The following is a 19,264-nucleotide window of genomic DNA, read 5'->3' on the forward strand; positions in this document are numbered from 1 at the left end:
TACTCTTTCTCCTCCAAGGTCATCTTTAGATCGTCAATGTAGTCGATAGATTGTTGGGGGGGGGGGGGGGGGGGGGGGAGGCTTGTAATTTAAAACTAAGTAAATTCATCACAGTTAGCATGATCTAATTTCGTTTTGGGCAGGTCATGGAAAAACTCCAAATTGCAAGAATTGAGTGAAGATTCAGAATCCATACCCCTCGCGGTAACAATAAAAATCAGAGATCAATAGTATGTAAGAGGAGAAGAAAACTTATACAAGAAACAAGCGTTTTCGCAACGCGTTCGGTGTAATGCGTCGCAATAGACAAACTTTTAGCGATGCATTTTACAGCACACGTCGCGAAAAAGGTAATAACTTAAATTTTTAATTGTGCTTTTTTCACGACGCTTCTGAAGTGCTGCTGAAAGGAGAAAATTTGGTGCAAAAATTTCCCTCTAATATTTTGTACTTTTGGTGACGCATTTTGGTATGCGCCACGAAAAGACCCATGAATATGTATTTAGTGACGATTTGTTGCGTCGCGAAATGTATGATTGGGCTAAATAATTATTTATATTTAAAAAATTTAGGGTAATTTTTTGCGACAAATAGTTGCGTCGCCAAATGATGCTTATTTAGTGGGAAAAATTCCCTCCAATTTTTTTTTTACAATTTTTTGTGACGCAATTGTGTGTCGCCAAATGTTCTTTTCAATTCACGTTTTAATAAATAGTTATAATTTATTAAATAATTTTTGTATATATAGTTTTAAAGAATTATTATTTATTATATGTATTTAAAAATAATATTAATAACAAATAAAGTTTTAATAAACTGGCGTGTATTGTTTTGTCTCTCCGCCTCTTTTTTATTTTATCTCCACTCAATAAAATAAAATAACTTGGAAAAACCTTCCCCTCACCTCTGTCTCTGAACCCTCCTCCCTTCCTCTCGACTTTCCCTTTCTCAATCGACTATCTTCCACAAATTTCCCTCTCTCATTCATTGTCCATCGACAACTCCATCCGCAACTCTACTCTCATTCATTGTCCATTGGCAGCTTGACTCGTTTCCGCCTCTCTCTTGACAATGTCTGAGGACTCTCTTCGTCTTTTTCATCTCAACAGCCCTTCACTGTGTTCCAGCCCTCCATCGACTGCTTTCTTCTCAACCTATCTTTCTAACTCGAGGACACAGGACGATTCTCAAGGTTCACTGAAACGGTAAGTTAAATGTCTTAAATTGTTTTGATTATATTCTGAAATAATTTTGATTGTCAAATTATATACATTTCTGGTTTTTATTTTGTAAAGATTCTGTATTATTTCTTATGAGGCACACTCTATATTAGTTAGATTGTTTTATTCAGTGTCTCTTCAAGAGGCATATACTCTAATGATTTTACTTTTTATTTTTTGTAATTTGTTTGTTGCTGATTTAATCTCAATGCACGCAATTATGTTTCTTCTGTTGCTTTTAATTTAATTTCTTATCTCTGTTGTGGGTTTAGCTTATATATATATACATCTCCCTGTCTATTGATTAAGTTGTGGAAAAAGCTTTTATCCATGAGTAAAATCACTTTGAAGAAATACGAATTTCCACATTTGATTTATATATGAATATTGTGATTAGTTTGTTGTTGTCTCATCTGTTTGAGAGTATTTGAACCATTGTTTTCTTCTTCTTTGTGTTTTTCAAGAAAAAAAAATAAAGGGGTGTTTACTTTTCGTTTGGTTGGTAATTACTCCAAGTCAACGAATACTATTTTTGGTGTATACTCGTCAGGAACTTTAGCACATGATTTTTTCTATAATGCAAGATACATTTATATATAATTAGTAAAAATTGTATAGTGCCTTTTGTGTATATATATGGTCTCGTCTCTTTGGTGCCACTAATACTCTGTTTTGGTCTTTGATTATAAAAAAATCTACACATTCTTGATTATATATAATTAGTCAAAATTGTACTAGTGCTTAGCTCTTTTTCCTAAATAAAAGAATTAAGTTGTGGAGTATTATTAACAAATTGGATTTATTGCATTGTAGTTTAATCAAATATTTTTTCTGATCTTGAACTTTTGTAGCTTTTGTGCTGTAAAGATTACTCTTTCTCTGGTTTTCAGCAATTAAATTGAATCCTTTAATGCAGAAATTAACTATAAATGAGGAAGCATGCAGTTCTCTTATCTTGTTGTGTTTAAATCATTTCATTGTGTTTTTGTTATAATATTTATTGTCATTCGAGACATTTCATTGTGACACATTTTGATGAGTTTAGTTCACTGTGACATAAAAAGTAGACATTCTATTTACTTTTGCATAATAAAAAATTAATCACTTGTTGAAATTTTAAATTCTTTTAGGAATGGATGAGTCTATGGTGGACTTGTCATTGATCTCTGGATTGTCCCATTTTGGACAATTCAAGACATGTTCTTATATGTTGTAAATATATTTCTGTCAGTTCTACAACATGACAATTGACAAAAGTTGGATGATTATGAGGAATCGACTCTCTCGTGAGTATAGAGTTGGTGTCCGCTTGTTTCTCCAACGAGCTACTCAATATGCTAATGAAAATAGGGAGATTAGATGTATGTGTAACAATTCTTTGAATCATCTGCTCCAACCGCTACCTTTAGTGGCGCTACATTTGGTACAACATGGAATTCAATTATCATACAATGTATGGGATTACCATGGCGAAAAACATGACCATCCATCTGCAGAGCAAGAAGTTATATTAGATGGTGGTGTGCATGATGAAATGGCAGGTATTTTGGCTGATATAAGTGGGCATGTAGAAATTGGAGAATCCAGTGAGCCTATTCAAGCAGGAAATGATCAAAATAAGAACCTCGATGAAATATTCAAGCAATTGGAGAAAGAATTGTATCCAGGGTGTGAAAGTTTCTCGGCGCTTAATTTCTTAGTGAAATTAATGCATGTGAAGGTGTTGAACAAGTGGAGTGAAAAATCTTTTGATATGTTACTTGGCTTAATGAAGAAAGCATTTCCCTTCGCAATATTGCCCAACTCTCACTATGAGGCAAAAAGTAAGTTGAGTGATATTGGACTCGGGTACGAGATAATACATGTCTGCCAACATGATTGTGCTCTGTTTTGGATAGAGAATGTTGATCTAAACAGCTGTCCAATATGTGGTGAAAGTCGATGGGTAAACAAAAGCACAAAAGGAAAAAAGGTTCCAAAAAAGGTGATGCGCTACTTTCTTTTAACTCCTAGGTTGAAATGTTTATTTAGTTCAAGACACACTGCACTTGATATGAGATGGCATGATTTCGAGCGACCAAAAGAGAATGGTGTTTTGAGGCATCCAACTGATAGTCAAGTTTGGAAAACATTTGATAAGAATTATCCAACATTTGCAATGGATCCTAGAAATGTGCAATTGGGATTGACAACTGATGGTTTTAATCCATTTGGAAACATGAGCACGACATATAGCATGTGGCCTGTAATGTTGGTAATATACAATATGCCCCCTTGGAAGTGCATGAAGTCAAATAGCTTGATCTTGTCTCTATTAATACATGGACCAATCTCTTGGAAAAGACATAGATGTATATCTTCGGCCACTTGTTGAGGAGTTAAAACAGTTATGGGAACAAGGAGTACATACTCGAGATGCAGTGACTGATGATAATTTTTTAATGCGTGCAGTAGTCATTTGGACCATCAATGATTACCCTGCATATGCTATGATGTCTGGGTGGAGTATAAAAGGATATAAAGCGTGTCCAACTTGCAATGAAGAAACTCCTTCAAAAAAAATGAGTAAGATTGCTTATATTGGACATAGGTGTTTTCTTCCCATGGATGATGAAATGAGAAATATCAAAAAATTTGATGGAAAAATTGAACGAAGAAGGCCTCCAAGGAAGTTAACTACTGAAAATATTTTAGCACAGTTAGAACATTTGCAAGATAGACTTCCTAGTAAACATAAAGAATACGGAGGTGTTAAACGCAAGCGTTCACCAGACGAGCTTAACTGGGCAAAGAAGAGTATCTTTTTCCAACTAGAGTACTAGCAACATTTACCACTCAGACATAATTTAGATGTAATGCATATTGAGAAGAATATTTGTGATAGTATCCTTGGCACTTTATTGAACATAGAAGGCAAAACAAAAGACACAGATAAGGCTAGACTTGATCTTGAAGACATGGGGATTAGGAAGGAGTTGTATCTTTACATAGATGGCTAGAAATAGAAGAAACCACTAGCTTCATACGTTCTAAGTAATGAAGAGAGATGTTTGTTTTGTCAATTTATTAAATCAGTGAATGAGGATGATAGTAAAATATCAGGGCTTAAGTCACATGATTGTCATGTTTTGCTGCAACGCTTATTGCCAGCAGGAATCAGATCATTCTTGAAAAAAGAACTTCGAGAATTATCATTGAGCTATGTAACTTCTTCCAACAAATATGCGCCAAGACTTTAAACGTAAAAGATCTTGAGAAGATGCAAGATAACATTGTCATTATTTTATGCAAGCTTGAAAGAATATTCCCTCCGGTGTTCTTTGATATCATGGTTCATTTAACTCTTCATTTGCCTAATGAGGCAATAATGGGTGGTCCAGTACATTTTAGACGGATGTATTCCATTGAATGAGCCATGAGTATATACAAACAATATGTTCGCAATAGAGCACGTCCAGAAGGGTCAATTACAGAAGCCTATATAGTGAATGAGGCTTTAACATTTCACTCAATGTATTTTCAAGATATTGAAACTCGTTTTAATAGACCGGAAAGAAATGATGAAAGGACGGAAATATGCCCACCTCGAGAAATTTCTGTTTTCAAGCATGTTGGTCGACCATTGGGCAAAAAAGAGGATAAAGTTCTTGAATCATCACTACGAAGTAAGGCAGAATGGTATGTGTTGAACAATTGCCAAGAAGTTGAGAAATATCTTTTGTAAGTCCTTCATGTTTTCATTTAATCTTTTACTTTTTATTTACATAAACTTTGTTTTTTATTATAATTTAATTAACCAAATGTTTATGTAGTGAACACATGGATGAATTACGTGCTAGAGGGGTGCAAGATTTGGACCAGCAACAAGAAGTTGAGTTTCCAACCTGGTTTAGAAACAAAGTAAGTAAATAAGATGCATTAAGTTAATTGTGAGATGTTATAATTGTATTGAATCTTAATTTTGGGTTAATGATAACATAATACTTTTGTAGGTTAATGAAATGCAAGAAGATAGGTCGTTTGAGATTTCTGATGAATTATATGCCTTAGCTAATAGATGGAATTTTAATGCATACTCATATTCTCGTGCTATTGTGAATGGTGTTAAATTTCTTGTGGAGCAACGAGATGTAATACTAACCACTCAGAATAGTGGTATTCTTGTTCCTGGAGAGAATGAACAAAACTTCTATGGTGTCCTTCATGAAGTCATAGAATTGTGCTATTTAAAGGATTGCACAGTTTTGTTGTTCAAGTGCAAAAGGTTTAAAATTGACATTGATCCTAAAAAAAAGAATTAAAGAAGACAACAAATTCACAAGTGTGTATATTGGGGCAGAATGGTATAAGAATGATCCATTTATATTGGCATCTCAAGCAAAATCAATTTACTACTTGAATAATGACAAGAATGGGCCATTGTGGAAATTGGTGCAGACTCACACTCCACGTAATTTTTGGGATTTTCCAAATGTTGAAGAGGAAAATGAAGTTGAAGCATCTATGGATGTGCATATAGTACAAGAAGCTAATTCACAACCATTTCAATTAGTTGTGGAATTGCCAAAATGAGAGAATATGGTCTTTCAACGTGATGATGTTGAAGCAATTGAGATTAATAATATTGATCATTTGCAGCGTGAAGATCGTGTTAAAGGCATAGATGACTTTATAGTTGATTATGAAGATGTTGAACATGATACCTTAGAAGAATATGATGAAGATTATGAGAGTGATGATAGCAGTGATAATGAAAATTGATGATACATTATCTGAGCAAGTAATATGTATACATATACAAGAAAAAACAGTATTCATAACACTTCAAAACTGCTAACCGGAAGTATTCATAATACTTCTCAAAACGCTAACATAGACTCTGTTATTAAAAATCCCGTCTTTTTTATAACAGTTTTCGAATGTTATGTTTGATGTTATCTTAAAGTATTCACTAACACATTTTTAGTTGCTATCATATTAAAATAATAACGTTTAGTTAGAGTAATTGGTTATAAATTTGAAGTTTAATCTTAAACTTTTTGCATAACACTTTTCAACTGTTATAATTGATTATTTTGATAGCATTTTTAGTTTGTTATATTATATAAATCATAATGTTTTGTTACACTTATAATATGTATCCAATAAAACCATAAATACTATATTAAAGGTCCAGTAATAAAATTTTGTTATTTTAGTCTAGATAATAGATTTTTAATTGTGTAGTGTAAGGATAATTATAAGTTTTCTTTTAAATTAAAAGGATTTTATTATCATATTTGGATAAAACAATATATCAAAATTAATCACATAATGTAATATTAAATAGATTGATAAACCATAAATATTATATTAAACAAGAACTAATTTAAACCATGACTGTGGCTACTTCATGAGATCTTAGTTCTAACTTATGTTTGAAAGCATACATAATAAAGTTCTATTATCTTGAACATCTTTTACTTTAAAAATGAAAAACAAAGCCATAGCAAGTTGCACAAAAAGTAAACCATGAAATTTGCTCCATCCTTCAATTCAGCATCCATTGTGAACTTGTCTTTGTTGTGGGTCGATTTGCTTAGCTACATAAGAATTTAAATAATTACTGCTTAAACTTCAAGTTAATAGTAAACTAAAAAAGTACATAAAAAAAAGTTAATTACCTAATTATGACTTTATCAGCTGGTCATGCAATTATACTACCTATATCATCTTCTATAGTAGACATAACTCCTAAAAGCCTCCACAAAAATGCATCATTCTTTCTCACAAGATCTAACCCCACTTTCATAGCACTAGGCCCAAGACGAACATGGTGGACGTCATCCTTTGGGTCACTTGAAACAAAATAGCCTTTTGTAATAATTTCACCAGATCCAATCCAATCTAATATTTTGCATTTGGAGCCAAATGTGTGATTCTTGACACTCTAACTGTTATCCAAAAAATAGGCGTAGATGACATGGCAGACATTTTTAACATGTGGCTGACACCTGGCGGGATTGCACGCCGCTATTTCAGACCTACACTGACATGTACTCTGACTGGTTTGGTCCCCTGAATCAGCCTCGTAACTCAGAGTGTCAAGACCAAAAGCACCGTTTTGTTGGGCAAAACCCAGTTCTTAGGCCGCCCTATTGGGCCTTAATTAGTCTTGAATTTATGTATGTTTTATCTTTTATATTGGGCTTCCACCAGAGAAGCCAAGAGCATTCGCATCTTTGATGGGCCCGGGTCATACCCGGCCCAGACCCAGTGTTCCCATGAGCCTATAAATACAGGCGATAGAACACTGGAAAAAGGATCTCTCTTCGACTTATATACAGTCTGTCAAAACATAGAGAGAAACTCCATTGTAAAATACTTTCCAAGCTCTAATACAACTGACTCGTGGACTAAGGCTCATTAACGTCCCAACCACGTAAAAATCCCGTGTTAATCTTCTACTTTCCATATCATTATTCTTAGCTAATATCCATTAGTGTGGTTTCTAAAAATCTCGCTAAACACAAAGATATTCAAACTCAAAGCTCAAAGTGACCTTGTGGCTGATGGAAAAATGGGCGAGGGGCAGTGAGGAACCCATCAAAAACAATAAGCACTATATATATTTATATGCAAATGAAAGAACAAATAAAAAAATCCATGGAAGAAAATAAACCCCACAAATTCAGCCTCTAACAGTCCAAGAAACCAAAGAAATCCGACCACTTAACAGTCACACAAACATATAAATGTACATATATATATAACATTCAGAGTGAAACCAGAGTTTAGTAATACCGTATGAATAATGGCAAGAACAAGAGAGGAGAGGAGAAGGAGAACCTGAGTTGTCAAGAGGCTAGTTGGGAGGGGCGATGAGTCGACTAGATCACTCATATAGAGCAGTTGCTTTGTCAAGCTTAGAGCAATCACATCGGCGGGGAGGACATGGACGAGGAGAAGGAGACGATCTTCTGAGAGGTGAGATGGGAAGAAGATACTCTTGTGAAATAAGGCAGAGATGATAAGAGCAAAGAGAACAAGTGGTTTTATGATTTTGATTTTAGGTTTTTGCACTAAGAAAACGTGAAATTATCGTTTTCTAAATTACAACACAAAATTAAAATTTTGATTAGGATATAGTTTTCAAAATTAATATACCAATCAGATATATATTTTGATGGGTCCCACAAATTTTGAGTTTTTAAAATCATAAAATCAAATTAGAATCCATTACTAATCAATTAAGTTTTTATGACACCATCGCTAAACCATAGTTACCATCTTTAGCCATCATTTTTATGCCAAAAATTAAGTTTTTAATGCATCATCGCAAACACATCGTTAAAGCATCGTGAGCCATCGTAAACCATCGTTTTATGCCTAAAATTCAAGTTTTCATGGTGTCATCGCAAATGCATCGTTAACCATCGTAAATGCATCGTTAACAATCGTTTTTCTAGATTTTCAAACTCATTATCACCTTTAAAATGTAATCATTCATTAATCGATTTTAATTAAACCTAGATACTAAATACTCATTAAAATCCTTATTTTATAGTGTTCATTATCATAGAATCATCACATTTACACTCTAGATTCAAAACTTTTTTTTGAGGAAGATGTGATTGTGTGGTGGTCGGCAACGATGCGAAGAAGATCCTTTGTGGTGGTCGATGACGTCTGTGAAGGAGGTGGATGTGAGTGGTTAGGGGCTAAGATTTGTGAGGGAGAAAGAAGGAGGGATCTCAGAAGTGAGAGAGAAAGTGTGAAGTTAGAGAGGAGGGGTTGTTGAATGGAAGGGGTAGTTTGGTAAATTTCTTAGAAAATGGCATATATTTTAAATGTTTATAAAAATTGTCATATAGAATAAACAGGGTATATTAAGATGCATAAACTATCAAGTTCTCTAATGCAAAGCCATTTATTTAACTTTAAGTTGCAGACACATGGACAGGGACTAGGACACTCTTTTGGGACAGAGTATCCCGTTCCCCGTACGGTGTCCCATAGCTATATTCTTTATATAAATACAGAGTCCGAAGCTAGCTAGAATGAAGCCTTGAATCTTGTTCAAGCCCTAAAACTGAGGAGGCTTTCTAATTTTAGTGGCTTGCTCAAACCCATATGCGATGTCAATCAATTTGGGTTCATAACCTCTTAGTCCCCCAAAGAAAATGCCAAATGGCACCTCTTGAACGTAGCCTGCTGGAACAGTAATCCCAGGGAATCCCCCAATTGCCAAAATTTTACTGATATCTGGGAGAGGAAAAAAAAGTCCAGCACAAGCCACCATTGCATCAAGCTTGTACTTTCTCATTAACTGCACAAAACCATTTCTTGTTAGCCTCGCTAAAGTGGCCAATGCAGCTTTGTCCATTCATTTGTTGCTTCGGCTGCTATAAGTGTATCTTGCCCATATTCCTCAATTTTTTCCTACAAGGCAAATTTCAATTGGTTACTACTAATTATTATGTATATAATAATAATAATTTTGTATCATGTCTATATACTTACCAACTTTGACTTTTTTATGTTGTAGGCTATGACATCAGCTACAGATCGCACTGGTGATGAAACGAGTTCCTTTAAATATGCATTTAAATCTATTTTGAAATCGGCATTACTTGCAACATCTTCACTCACATCACTCATGATTTCGTCAATATTTGTTATTTTTAAATGATCTATGACAATCGCACCCTTTTTCCTGATTTTGATTTAAAATATCATTACATATCAGACAAATATCTTTAATACTAGAACATGTTATTACAGGTATTGGATTAATTACCTTAGTGTGTTGAGATGTTTTTCAAAAGTATTACGCACAAATGTGTTAATCTCTTCAGAAATGTTGAATTCAAAGTAGGGATGTCTTACAAGCCCAATTCTCTTTCCTTTGAGTCCATTTGATCTAAGAAATTGTGCATAGCCACCTTTCGGAATATACTTGGATTTCTCTATTGTTGCTTTATCATTCTTATCAACACCAGTAATGACATCAAGAACATAAGTGGCATCCGAGACTGTCCTACAAATTGGTCTATATTCCAACCACAATTCATTCAGTTCAATAACTAGTATATATATGTGATATATAAAACATATTCCAAAGTACGTACGTACCCAACAGTATCTTGTCTGTGAGTGACTGGAACAACCCCCGCTCGGCTAGTGAGACCAACAGTTGGTTTGATGCCCACCACTGAGTTTACGCTGGCTGGACATAAAATAGAACCATCTGTCTCTGTTCCTAATGTAACTGTAGCAAAATTAGCAGCTGCTGATATTGATGAACCACTACTCGATCCACAAGGAGTTTCCATATTATTATAAGGATTCTGTGTGTATATACATACCATATCATTATCAACTAGAAAGCACCAATTGAAAACTGAATCAAATAAAAGAGTAAAATTAGGAACATAGATTATTTTTAAAAAACTGAATACAGTGATGTGGTATCACTTTCTTGTTGGACGCCACAACACGTGAAAACGTAATTACTTTATTGATACAGAAGTAATTATACCAAGACTTGATTACAATTCTTAACCACACACACTAAACACTCTAGCTTACATTCTTTGGAACACTTTTAGATGCACTTTATGTACTCACTCTTTTACACACTTTTGGGACACTCACTTTGCTACTACCTTGGACACACATTACATTTGTATTTATAGGCTACCAAGGAAACATCTACATCTTTCTAGAATTTTCTAACTTTATAATTTATTTAACTACTTTCTTCACTTTTCTAAATGTTTCTAGAACTTTCTATATTATCTAATTAGTTCTAAGCTATTTAAGAACTTTCTAGAATGTTCTATGTTCTTCCTAGTATATTCTAGAACATTCTAGAATTCTAGAGCATTCTAGATACGATAATAACTTTTAACATTTCTAGCATAATTCAAAATGATATAATCTCGGTTTAAAATATTAGTATAATTTTTAGATTTAAACTGTGAGAATCACTGCCGTCACTATCAAGTTAAATCCTTATATTTGTCTCATATCTTGAGAGACTAGGATGAATGAATCATAAATTTTTAGTTCAGCTTTGTGGCAAAGTCTAGTTACACAAGATATTTCAGCAAAAACCACCTCCAAAAGTGAAGGAATGATATGAAACATATTAAGGTGAAAAATGACAAGAACTTACCACCCCTTGGCCTCCTCTGGCACTCCAACCAGGGGGTGTATTGCCCCTGGAAGCGGACCACTCGGTCATGCTAGCCTTTCCCAGTATGATAGCCCCAGCTTTCCTGAGCTTGGTCACCACTCCTGCGTCTCGCGGCACCACTGAGCCAAGCAGCACCAGTGAGCCTGCAGTGGTATTCATCTTGTCCTTGGTGGCTATATTATCCTTAACCAGAACAGGTATGCCATGGAGCTTAGAGAAGGATACTGGAGCCTTAATCTTTCTCTCGTAATCAGCCTTATCAGCTAGAGCACGAGCAACTGGATTCACTTCTATGACCCCATGTAGTTCTGGGTTCAACCGCTGGATCCGATTTATGTAGAACTGTACGAGCTGCCTGGAAGTGAGTTTGTTTTGCTTAAAAGCGAGTTGGATATCGTCCACAGTGCCTTTTAAGATTGAGAAACCTTTTTTAGCTGCATCGGAGTGATACCCAGATGAAAGTATGACTAGAAGAATCAAAACCAGTAGATGAGAGAGATAGAGTGCCCATGAGAGAAATGGTCTTCAGCATATTTGACTACCGGGCCTTGATGATCATAATGCTAGATCCGACATTAATTAGATAAGAAAAGATAGGAGTGTAATGTCAGTAAAAAAACAAAAACAAAAATAATTACTATTCAGGGGCAATATCTCGATCGCAAGCCAGCAAAAATATTTTTATAATCATAAAATTTTCAATCCTAATCTTAACAAAATATGTGGCCAAAATTAAAGTAAGAATTTGTAGTGCATACATGATATTAAAGCTTCTTTTTTTTTCTTCACTATTTATGCAACACCACCATAAATGGATTTATGCAATCATGTGGAACTAGTCCATTTGCAACCATGTGTAACATGCTTGGCAAAGTGTATGTACACTAAGAAATTATAGTGTGAAACCAAAGGCTTTATTCATTTAATAATGAGTAGCCTATTTATTTGGCTTTTTCTGAGTTGGACTTCTTTATGTACATAATATAGCTCATGACTTTGACAAGTTATTTGAATGTTTATATAATATAATATAGAATATCCAGGTGTTGAAAATTTTACTTGAAACCTGTTAAATAATCTGCTCTCGACAGTGAGAATTACGATATAAGTCCATTTAAAGAAGAAAAGAAAATTACGATCGACATAAGCTAACTTACGGTAATCCTTGACTTAATATATGATTTTTACATATTGTAATATTTTAAAATATTAATAATAACTATTGAATGATTTAAAATACTAATAACAAAATTACTAATCAATACTTGTTTTGATAATAAAATAAATCTCGACATAAATAAAATTGTTAATATAATTGATAAAAAAATTATATCATTAAGGACATCAGTCCCCACATGCAAAATTAACGTCCCAATGCACATCTTGGACACACACGAGACCCATGTAATGTTTTGTATTGTTAATTATATCCATAATTTGTTCAATATGTTAAACAATAAAGATATACTTAAATATTATAAAATATTAAATAAAAAATTATATATTTTTTATATTTAGTAAATATAGAAACAACATGACTGTAATAATTATAACAAAAATATTAATATAACAGTATCATTAATAGTATATAAAATAATTAAAAAACATTGTTGCATGGCACATCAACTCTTAGGAACATTGTTACGACAAAATTATTCTAACATGGCCAAGTAGGAAATGTTACATACATATGGTCACATGTTGATACTTGATATAGATGTTCCATCTTTAACACTCCAGAAAGTTATGGAAATTTATGTATGAATGAACATCCTTCAAAATTACAGTGTGAAACCACATAATAGAGTGGCATTATTAACTTATTAATGAGTAAAAAAAATTCCCTCAAACGGACACCCGAGTAAAAAATTATGTATTTTTAATGAATTGCATCGAGTTTTATCGAGGTGACATTGAATTTTATCGAGGCAGATCTTTTTTTCTTGAAAATCATGATTTTAAGGGTCTATCGAGTTGGGCATCGAAGTGTATCAAGTTTTCTGCACATTTTTATGTTCAGATCTAAAAAATTGCGAAAAAATTACAAAAAAAAAATCAAAAAGTAAGGTTAAGATCTATTCAAAATGCATAAATTAGTGTCTAAATTGAACTTGTAGTGAATTTAAGTTTTAAATCATAAAAAACTATCATGAAGTGTTGATGTACAAATATACCTTTCTATAATTGGAGGTATGAGCCGACAATAGATGGTTTTCCGATCCTGCTCCGGTGATGAAGATTGCATTTGACTCATCGGGAATACCTGCAAGAAAGACACTCTGATGCCTAAGTCAGTAAATTTTTCGATGCCTTTGTTTGAATAAGAATCCCATATTTATAGAACAAAAATGTAAAGTGGTTAGTTGGTTCAACCGAACCCTTGACTGGTGGAGGAAAAATAACCGAATTTCTCTTCAAAATACGTTGATTTTAAATTATGTATTCGGAGGTCAGAGGCGCAGATCGCCTCTGACCCGTAGCTTCTGCCTTCGGAGCTTTTGCAGATCAAGACGATCCGTTTTGAATATTCGGTAAATGAGGAAAGAACTTTGGGCCAAATATTTTGGGCCCAACAGATGCCCCCTGGCCCAAGCTTCGAACAGACGAGGCATGCTTATTCACTCGAACCTTGGGCCGACTCTTCAATGCCAAAAATTTCGCCCAAAGCTGTCATTCTCCGTAGATCGAGGCGGTTCGTAGGTACACAATTGTCCAATCTCCTGACAAGCTACATTTGAAATTTAATGCAAACACAATTACCGAGTGAAGCACTCGATTTAGGAATTTTACTTCTCATTTAACTAGTTCTAATTCGAAATAATTCTCATTTCAAACGTTTCAAACTTTACCCTATATTTCCCAAGAAAGAACTTGGAGGGAAGAAGCCCTAAAGATAACCATCCTTTTATTCTTACAGCGATCATCTCAATCTTCTCGATCATGTCTCCACGTTCATCTCTTGAACCTATGGATTGTGATGGATACAAAAATGTGTATGAACGCATACGCAAATCGTTCGATATTCCTGATAACGTCACGGTTCGGATGCTTTCGGACGCCGAACTTCGGGAATGGCGATTCAAGGATGTAGTCAAGCCTACTGAAATTGTTATGAGTCTGAGACACATCGAATGGCTTCGTTTCCCTCTTCCTGCTCTGTTGGTCCAAGTAATTTCAAACTCTGGAGCTCACATTTCTCAATTTCTTCCAAAGGCTATCCAATCCATAGTTGGTGCTCAGATGATAGGAACTCTCAGGAATGTCGACATTCAATCAGATGACATATACGCATGCTTCACTAAGTCGACGAACAAGGCGATAGAGGGAAAACCCTGGAAGACCTTCTATCTCTCTCCCAAAAAGGATCGAACGATCTTTACTGATTTTGACAGCTCCCACCGAAATTGGGATAAATATTTCTTCGTCGTTGGTGGAGCGTGGTATCCTGAATTTTTGCCTCAAGAAAATTTTCCTTTGGCTAAGGTGTTCATAAAAGGTGAGTTATGTTTTTATTTTGTTCCTTTTTGCTTTTAGTGTGAGTTAATCATATCTGGATGATTGCCTATTAATCTGACTCTGCGTATTACTGTTTTACTTCCTCGTATCAGATTTTTCATGGCCTCAGGTTAGCATGAGTCCTGAGCGATAGAGCCTGCTGATAGAGAAAGGGCTTATGCACGAGTCCAAGGAAAACACCATTAGCATCAGAGATGTGATGAACCCCTACTATATGCAAATCATGACCCGACTCTGCTTCATGGATCGAACCGATCTTGGGGCCATGCGGGTCAGGTCGCAGAAGGGTGACATGTCCCTAGGCAAAATAACACTACCTGCGCGAAACAGCTGGGAGCTTTTTTGAAGAAGTCTCCCCCTGCTTCTTCAACTTTGTCGCTGCCAAAGACCGAGTATGAGAGGGCGTGCTCCGAGACCTTTGCTGCATGTTCCAAGCGTCAAGGGGTCCCAGAGAATAAAAAGAAAGAAGGGTCTGGTTTAGCTCCTATTGCAAAATCATCTTCTGATAAGTCTGCTTTGGCGCGCAGATCTTCTCGTATACATGGGCGATCCTCTACGCCTTCTGACGCCCTCCAAATCCAACCTCTTCAACAGGTGCCTCTGCCTAAGGATGCCTTAGGGAAGAGGAAGACGCGTGAGGAGTCCTCTGATGAAGATTCGGACGATGGGAAGTGTATTTCGTCGAAGCTTTAGATCCCAAAGGGATCTGCTTCTGCTGCTAAGGATTCTCCCCTAGCAATCCCCAAGCTTACTCCAGGGAAGTTACCAACTGGCCAGGCTCTAACGTTGTGCAAGAAGCCTCGAGGGTCTGCTCCCGTTGGCTCTTTACCTGCATCGTCTTCTTCTTTGCAAGCAGCTGGATCCTCCTTGAAGGCAAGTCCAGAAGGAGCGGCGCATGCTGTGGCTATATCTTCTACATTGGCTAAACCATCAGAGGCGGTGACTGTAGATGGTGCGCCAGATGGCCTACCAGTCGAGGCGAAGTCTCCTAGCGTCTGCATGAAGTCGTCAGAGGCGTTATCCTCTGCTTCTGCTTTGGCTGGAGGTTCTGACGCTGACCGTAAGCATGGATCAGAGGGGAGACGCCCTTCTTCTGCCTCCCGTAAGAACCAACTTCTGGAGGATGCTTTCAGAGATGGTTTTGAGTCCATGAACAATCCTTCTCAGCCAGTTGAGGTAGGTCCAACCGTCACTTCTGAGATTCTCCCCGTATGTCAAAAATCGAGGACTGCCTAAGTCGCAGGTGTTCACACTTTAAATGTTGACGTTTTTGCAACACCATCAGTGGCTTCTGAGTGCCACCCAGGAGAGGTCATCATTGTATCTCTGAAGGGTACAAGTACTTTTGAGTCTCCTAGTACTTTTTTGGAGCAACTAACGTCCTCTGCAGTGCAGATGCCAGTGTACCTGCCAAGTGACTTGGGCGAAGACGTTAGAGATGGGTTACTTGTACGCCCTTCCATGCCATATCTTTCTAGAGTGTGAACAATTGCGTTAACATCTGACAGTGTTATGGTGTCAACGCTAGCAGAAGGTGGGGAGCCGGTGGCCCCCGTTGCTTCTATTGCTGCATTAGCAGGGGGAGAAGCAAATGACAGAGCTGGAGTCGTGTCCGAATATGGTCCTTCTGCATCTACAGAGGTGATGGAGGAGATGTTACACATAAGCAGACCTCATCTTCCTACAGAAGCTATTGGATCGCTAAGTGGGCAAGGGGACTTGCTACAACAAGTGTCAGACCATATTTGGATGGTAAGTTGGTTGAAAACTAGCATGATTTGTTATTACAGAATAGAGTGAGTATCGTGTGAAACGTATGTAGTGTGATTTTTGATAAGTGTAATTGATGTTTTGCAGAGCTACGTATGTGCCTCTGCTGCGAGGCAGGAGTATGCAGCCGCTGTGCAGAACAACTCTAGGCTGGCAGAACAGGCAGTGAAGCTGGAAGAGGAGCGGGCTGGGAGAATGATGGTCGAAGAAAATCGAAATGTGCTTGTGGAAGCCATCAAGAAGTTAGAAACGCAGCTGGCACAGGCTAAAGAGAAGGTGGCTGCCACAGAGGAGAAGCTAGTAGATACTGTCAGACTCGAGGTGGAGCGAGACAAACTAAAAGCTGATTTTTTGGCGATGAACAATAAGTGGATGGAGAAAAACCAAGTCTGCATTCAACATGAAGCCCGAATGGAGAAGCTCGACAGCATGATAAATGACCTTCATGAGGATGTAGTGTCATTGCAGATAGATAAAGAGATTTTGGAGAAAGAAAAGAAAGAGATGCAACGAAAGTCAGAGATGCTGGAAATGAGCGTGGCATATGCCAAGAAGTAGAAGCTGGAGGTGGAACTCCAGTTAGAGAAGAGGCTGAATGAAAAAGAATAGGTGGTCATCAAAACCGAGAGGCAATTGAAGGAGATGGCTGAGGTATGTGTTATTTCTGTAGTCATTGATGTATTGGCAAGATGGTGGATTAATATGTCGCATGTGTTGACGACATGATGGTTTTATTTTTGCAGAGGACAGAAGAGGCGGCAGTGGAAGCCATGAGGCAGCGCATCCGAGATTGTGAGATCACCGAACGGAAGTTTGTGAGGATGGATGAGGTGGACACTGCGAAATACCTTGATCTGGCACTGTGTAATAAGAAGCAAACCCCAGAGGAGAAATGGGAAAAGTTTGAGATTACTGTAAAAGCGTCGATGTGAAAGTGGGAGAATACAACGTCGACGAGTATCTGAATGAGCTCGGGGATCTGCAGATCACTTATCCAGCGCATCATCTGGAGAAGCTGAAGCTGAAAGGCGACGCTTTGGGGTCGATTTACAACGCTAATGGGGAAGCAGTGGAAGAAGACGATGTGGTTGAGACTTCTGAACAGATGGTGATAGAACCTGCTCCAGTTGCAGAAGCCAGACCAGTTGGGGAAAGAGGTGCCATAGAATGAACGACACATTCTCTCTTCTATTTTGTTTCCTTATTTTTTGTTTTTTGATTGATGCTTGTATATGCATTCTTCGGTCTTTTTTGGTCGTTAATATGTAGACAATTATAGAATTAATAGTACAAATTATCCATACAAGTTGAGTTTTGTTCACGTTGGTTGTCTGGTGTGTTTGTGGATGTGTTCTTCTTTGTACTTGTACTTAATTGAAGGTATTGCAGTAGGTGAGAGTCAGATGGTGTACTCAGATAAGAGGCTTCATAGACCCTTTAGGCCATTGCGTGTGAGATACAGTAAAAGCCTGTACAGATGGTGGGAGAGAATGCCCAGTTAAGTGTTGTGTGAGCAATTTAGCTCAGTGTTGTGGTGATTGGTTGGTACTGATGATGTTGTCATTGCAGGTGAACATCGTGAGTGGATGAAGGTGCCATTTTTTAGGTGGATTTTCGATAACCCACAGCGGTTATACTCAACATGGGCGTTGGAGGAATTAATAAGAAGTGGTATTCCGTATTACATATCGTGTGAGCGCTATGGATTAGGCCATCCGAAGCTAGAGAGTGCGATGGCAGAGTACATGCGTCGTATTGAATGGGATTAAAGAGTGCGATGGCAGAGCACTTGTATATAGTAGATAAAGCAATATGTAATATGTAACTGATATTGTTATTAATGTAACATAATATATAAACAACAGCTTATGATCAACTGCTAGTTTTGATTATCTGCTGACTTCTGATTGTATGAACAACAAATTTTACGTCATTTTCTTGCATTTATCATTAAAAGAGTCAAGTACATAGGTGTGCTCGTGCTCAACATTATGTGGAACCGGAGTGCAGTACTGAGAGTGTTGTACTTTGTGAGGTCCACGTTATTGTCTTGTGTTAAACTTCCTTACGTTTAGAGAGCCGCGTTGGTGTCTTGTTGGGACAAAATCGGCCTCTCGGGTGTATGAAAAAGCATGGTTGATGCTTTACCATTTTCCAGAGGGGGCGAGGCGGTTCAGCCTGGACGCAGAAGACAGCATGTGGGGTTGGGCATCGAGGCAGAGCCGAGGAATGTAGAGCCATGAGGCAGATGTCTTTCCAGTGCACCCATATCGAGGAGTATGTGTGAAGGCTTGCTAGGGTAGTCTTGTACTTCAACAGAGGCACTCGTTGTGCAGGATATGGGTGCGACTGCGGGAAAAGTTCCTCCCAGCCTTGGATTGCCAAACCAGTTAATGTATACTGGTGTCGAACCCGAAGTGTGGCAGCTAATGGTTCTGCTGAAGTAGTCAGGGCAGAGTAAACTGCGGGGGGAGCTCATCTTACTCAGGTAAGAGGACAGGGTAGGTAGTGTACCCTGGTTGGACGGCCAAATCTGCATAGTCAGGGCAGATTAGATTGCGAAATGGCTGGCCTTAGC

At 37.0% G+C, this 19,264-nt stretch overlaps 1 protein-coding gene and 1 pseudogene across 1 annotated transcript; one reads left to right on the forward strand and one right to left on the reverse strand.

The window, feature by feature from the left end:
- The first annotated feature begins 2,460 nt into the window (after nucleotides 1-2,460).
- LOC133794412 (uncharacterized) lies at nucleotides 2,461-5,792 on the forward strand. Its single transcript, XM_062231668.1, has 8 exons — nucleotides 2,461-3,418; nucleotides 3,564-4,016; nucleotides 4,131-4,197; nucleotides 4,371-4,616; nucleotides 4,767-4,898; nucleotides 5,033-5,120; nucleotides 5,213-5,439; nucleotides 5,516-5,792. The coding sequence occupies exons 1-8, from the start codon at nucleotides 2,461-2,463 to the stop codon at nucleotides 5,790-5,792; spliced, it is 2,448 nt and encodes an 815-aa protein (XP_062087652.1).
- Nucleotides 5,793-9,136: 3,344 nt separating this feature from the next.
- LOC133794495 (probable amidase At4g34880) lies at nucleotides 9,137-13,654 on the reverse strand (annotated as a pseudogene).
- Nucleotides 13,655-19,264: the final 5,610 nt, after the last annotated feature.

The sequence above is a fragment of the Humulus lupulus genome, chromosome 1, assembly GCF_963169125.1.
Source record: "Humulus lupulus chromosome 1, drHumLupu1.1, whole genome shotgun sequence".
In the NCBI taxonomy this organism is placed as follows: domain Eukaryota; kingdom Viridiplantae; phylum Streptophyta; class Magnoliopsida; order Rosales; family Cannabaceae; genus Humulus; species Humulus lupulus.

Excerpts from the sequence above, each read along its gene's own strand:
- LOC133794412 (XM_062231668.1), top strand. The coding sequence starts at position 2,461 with ATGACAATTGACAAAAGTTGGATGATTATGAGGAATCGACTCTCTCGT. Across the intron at positions 4,198-4,370 it reads ATGGGGATTAGGAAGGAGTT|CAGGAATCAGATCATTCTTG; the intron begins GTATCTTTACAT and ends GCTTATTGCCAG. Across the intron at positions 4,617-4,766 it reads CCAGTACATTTTAGACGGAT|ACCGGAAAGAAATGATGAAA; the intron begins GTATTCCATTGA and ends TCGTTTTAATAG.